Source organism: Ursus americanus, chromosome 1 (assembly GCF_024610735.1).
Source record: "Ursus americanus isolate L20-20 chromosome 1, mUrsAme1.1.p, whole genome shotgun sequence".
Classification (NCBI taxonomy): Eukaryota; Metazoa; Chordata; class Mammalia; order Carnivora; family Ursidae; genus Ursus; species Ursus americanus.
Window position 1 is genome coordinate 53281074 of NC_142127.1, and position 4526 is coordinate 53285599.

At 58.3% G+C, this 4526-nt stretch overlaps 1 protein-coding gene across 1 annotated transcript; it reads left to right on the plus strand.

Moving 5' to 3' along the window:
- The first annotated feature begins 1660 nt into the window (after positions 1 to 1660).
- HOXD9 (homeobox D9) lies at positions 1661 to 4284 on the plus strand. Its single transcript, XM_045806154.2, has 2 exons — positions 1661 to 2989; positions 3336 to 4284. Exons 1-2 carry the CDS (start codon positions 2206 to 2208, stop codon positions 3575 to 3577), a joined length of 1026 nt encoding a protein of 341 aa, XP_045662110.2. The 5' UTR covers positions 1661 to 2205; the 3' UTR covers positions 3578 to 4284.
- The last annotated feature ends 242 nt before the right edge of the window (positions 4285 to 4526 follow it).

Consider the following 4526-nt stretch of genomic DNA (forward strand, 5'->3'; position numbering starts at 1 on the left):
TTGTGGAAGGATTTCATGCTCAGTCATTAGCTTTTAGTGGCCCACATGAAATTTTCTTAAAATTTTCTGAAAAGATTTTCCCCCAGGTAATGCTCCATTTAATTATAAAATGCTGGTTGGAGCCACTGTATCTGGGAGGCAAGAAAATGTACAAAAGATGACTGAAAGGGACTTTGCAAATGAACGTGACTTCCCATGAAGTCCAATGTTCCAGCTGCCGACACTGCTCGGAAAACTCCAGCCAGCCTGCACCGAGAGAGTCCAGGCTTACCTGGTCCTACGTGGGAGAAAGGAGAAGAGGCCCCAGAGGAAAGAATTGACAAAGAATTCGTTTTCTCAGGTTGTGCTGTGGTTTCAAACGGTCTCCGCCAGCTTCAAGTAGCTTCACAAAACACATCCTTTTCACTTTTTCTTTTTCTCCCCATGAAACTGTCTATTCAGGGGCTCTGAGCCTTACAGTTCTCATTCCAGGGAGTCTTTGGGAAATTCAGTATTTATTCAGTTTTAAACTTCCTTCTGAAAACGAAGAACCTTCCCCAGTTCCAAGACAGAACCCTTTAGGGGAGCCATTTCCTACGGGTGGGAGAGAGAAGGCTCGGAATCAATGCCAGGTTGGAAACACTGGAGTAGATTCGCCCAGACCTCCATTGGTTGGGCAGGAGAAGGAGGGCAATTTTAACTTATCCGTTTCCTCCCTGCGATGTGGGGCGCGCCATTAGTTGTTGACAGGGGGCCATGTCTCAGAGGAAAACCCGGTGCTACAGGCAAAGACATCTCTGGAACAAAATCAGAAAGCCATTGGCAAAGGCAATCAATCAGGCCATAAGTAGCCATTTACCCCTTTCCTTTCCGGGGCTCGAGGTGGGCTGGGATCCCTCCACGGGTGCTCTGAGCAACTTGTAGAGTGAGGGATAGATCCTCTGCCGCCTGCTCCCGGGCTGCTTTTGTCTCGGCGCCCAGCCGAGCTGCCAAGGCTTTGTACCATGGATTTGGGAGTGACAATGGGCATTTCCCTCAGATTCAAGGCTGCCCAGCCTTACTTCTGGAGGGAAAAGAAAGAATTCGGAAGACAGTGGTCCAAGAACAAGCGCCAAGAAGCGGCCCGGCCCCGGGAGACGCGGTTCCCGCCGGCCTCCTTGAGGCAGGCTTGGGGCGGTGGGCGGGAGCGGGCCTGCGCTTGCATTTGGGTTCTGCCCTATGGCGTGTTCTCTTCCAGGGCCTTTCCAGCAGCCCCGGAGAAGACAGTCATCCTGGCCGCCACTGTCCCCGCTTTGCCTACTCTACAGCCTGCCAGCACTTCCGAGGGCACTCAGAAGCCCCAGCGGTGGCCGCCGCAGCACCCAGTCGGCGGGCCGGGCTGCCCCAGCTCACCCCTCGGGCCGCGGCGTGTGCTTCGCCTCACGTCGGGGGTGTGTGTGGCTGCGCGGGCGTGTGTGAGTGTGGTAGGGGGAGGAGGCCCTCCGAGCTGCTCCATCCGTCCGTTTTATTAGGGACACATTAATCTATAATCAAATACACCTCATAAAATTTTTATTGAAAGGCATAATATCATTACAGAGGTCTTCCACCTGTTTTAAACAACACGACAAGCTGTGAGAGAGCGTGTGTGGGTATGTGTAGGGAGGGGTGGGTTTGGGTAGGGAGAGAGGCACAGGGAAAAAACTCCCCTCGGGCGCCAGGGGGCCGCCTCTGAAGGCCGGCCTGCCTCGGGCCGCATCCCGCCCTGCGTGCCCCGGGCTGCTCCAGCCTCTCGCCCAGCGCTCCGTGCGCTCAGGACACGCGGCCGCTGGCTCCGAGTCCAGGGGCTGGAGAGGCAGCGCCTAGGTCTGAACTGCAAGACCGAGGGCGGCAAGAGGAGACGAACAAATAGTCCCCAGCGCCTCCTCCGGCCACGGTCGGGCGTAGTGGTTCCAGCCACCGCCAGACTGTCCGAGCCAGGCCGGACCGAGCTGGGCGCACGGACCGGGCTCTTGGGCTCTAATTGCGGCGCTTATGTTGATGATGATTTTTTTTTTTTTTTTAAATCACAGCAGCCCCCAGTTTAGCGGACTGATTTACTCTCGGTATTGGTAAATATGATCACGTGGGCCGCGCGACCAATGGTGGAAGCTGCAGTCTGCGAACTAGTCGGCGGCTCGGGCGCCGGCGGGGAGCGGCGCCGCGGCGGGCAGAGTAACCTTGGGTGGGAGCGCACGGCGCCTCAAAATGTCCTCCAGTGGCACCCTCAGCAACTACTACGTGGACTCGCTCATAGGCCATGAGGGCGACGAGGTGTTCGCCGCGCGCTTTGGACCGCCGGGGCCCGGCGCGCAGGGCAGGCCCACAGGTGTGGCCGACAGCCCGGCCGCCGCCGCCGCCGAGTTTGCCTCGTGTAGTTTTGCCCCCAAATCGGCTGTGTTCTCCGCCTCGTGGTCCGCGGTGCCCGCCCAGCCCCCGGCGGCGGCGGCGATGAGCGGCCTCTACCACCCGTACGTGCCCCCGCCGCCCCTGGCCGCCGCCGCCTCCGAGCCCGGCCGCTACATGCGCTCCTGGATGGAGCCGCTGCCCGGTTTTGCGGGCGGCGCGGGCGGCGGCGGGAGCGGCGGGGGCGGAGGTGGCCCGGGCCCTGGTCCCAGCCCCGGCCCCAGCGGCCCACCCAACGGGCGCCACTACGGGATTAAGCCTGAAACCGGAGGGGCCCCGACCCCTGTCGCCGCCACCTCCACCTCCTCCTCCACTTCCACGTCTTCCTCTTCCAAACGGACTGAGTGCTCCGCGGCCCGGGAGTCCCAGGGGAGCGGCGGCCCCGAGTTCTCCTGCAACTCGTTCCTACGGGACAAGGCGGCAGCGGCGGCTGGGGGAACCGGGCCCGGGGCAGGGATCGGGTCCGGGTCCGGGGCAGGCGGCTCGTCGGAGCCCTCGGCTTGCAGCGACCACCCGAGCCCAGGCTGCCCACTGAAGGAGGAGGAGAAGCAGCATCCGCAGCCGCCGCAGCAGCAACTTGACCCAAGTAAGTGCAAAAGAAATTGCCCCCTGATTTATTGCTGAAACCTGTAAGGCTCGAATGTGCAAAACTGATAGTTTTACTAACCTATAAAAACGTCTAGACGCCTACTCCAGCCTAGGCGAGCAACACGCATCCATAAAAAGCTTCCCATAACCACCTACCCTAGGCGCGCGGTTTGTACGGTAAACAGAGCGCGGGCATTAAGGCTTTTTATGATAATTCCCCCCAAGTTGTGAAAAGCGGCCATCCTTGGTGAAATTAATTTAACGACCTCTCTCCCCCACCCTGTCGTCTCTCCTTGCCTCCCCTCCGCCCTTCGATCCCTTTCTTCAAACCCCCCTCTTCATAGACAACCCTGCAGCAAACTGGATCCACGCTCGCTCCACCCGGAAAAAGCGCTGTCCCTACACCAAATACCAGACGCTTGAGCTGGAGAAGGAGTTCCTCTTTAACATGTACCTCACCCGGGACCGGCGCTACGAGGTGGCAAGGATTCTGAACCTCACAGAGAGACAGGTCAAAATCTGGTTCCAGAATCGTAGAATGAAAATGAAAAAGATGAGCAAGGAGAAATGCCCCAAAGGAGACTGACCCGGCGCGGCGCCGGCGGGACCACTGTGCGCTGCAAAGGCAGTGGGGTTTTTGTTTGTGGGTGCTTGATTTCCAGAAACTCTCCAGCTATTCGGACATTTCCTCCCCCCTTCCCTTTTTAGGTAGAAGTGACTGTGTGGTTGGTCTCTGTGAGGTGTTTGGGGGACTCTGTATTTGCTCGCTTATGTGTTGGAAAAATGAAGTGGCTTTGGGGTTTTGCCTTTTCCCGCTCCCTCCCTTTCCTGAACCGTTGGTTCCATAGGAAATGCTATATTTTGTGAGTGCACGCTGGATTGAGGAGCCCTCCCCTGTGTAAATGTCCCCTATGTTTCTGAAAAGTGCAGTAGTTTAGCCCCCAGTGCTGCTCAAGCAGGGGCCAAGTGCACCCCACTTCTGAGAATGAAGGCAGAGCGACAACAGCGGGAGGCCCACCCGGGTTGCCTACCAGTTACGAAAGTCCCCTTTCCTCAGGGAGCCCGTGGGCCCTTCACTGGGACCTGAAATGAGGCCGAGAGGGGAGCCCAGGGCCTCTGGTGGGTGGGTGGGGGGTGTATTCTCAGTGCACTGAAGGAGCCGCTCTCTCCTGGGGAGGGCTCGGCTTGCGTAGTCGGCGCGGGTGTAGGCCCTGTGGGTTCCTGCCTAAGGACCAGTTGTAAATGTTACCGCTTCCTACCAATAAATGCTGACCTGATCAAATGGAGCCCAGACGCTGGCCCTGAACAGTGTGTGCCTGCTTTCTCTTGTCTCTTTCTTTGCAAAATACCACACCCACAGGACTTCTCTTCCATCCCTGGGAGAGAGACACTGCTAAAAATCTGGGGCCCTTCCACCTGAGCGGTCTTTCTGACGTGCCTCTGAGTCTCCCTTTGTGTGGGCAGACCCAGTCAGAGCACAGCCCCTGGGGGGCCCTTGGCTGCTCTGTCCTTCCCCCAGCCTGCTTTCAGCTTCT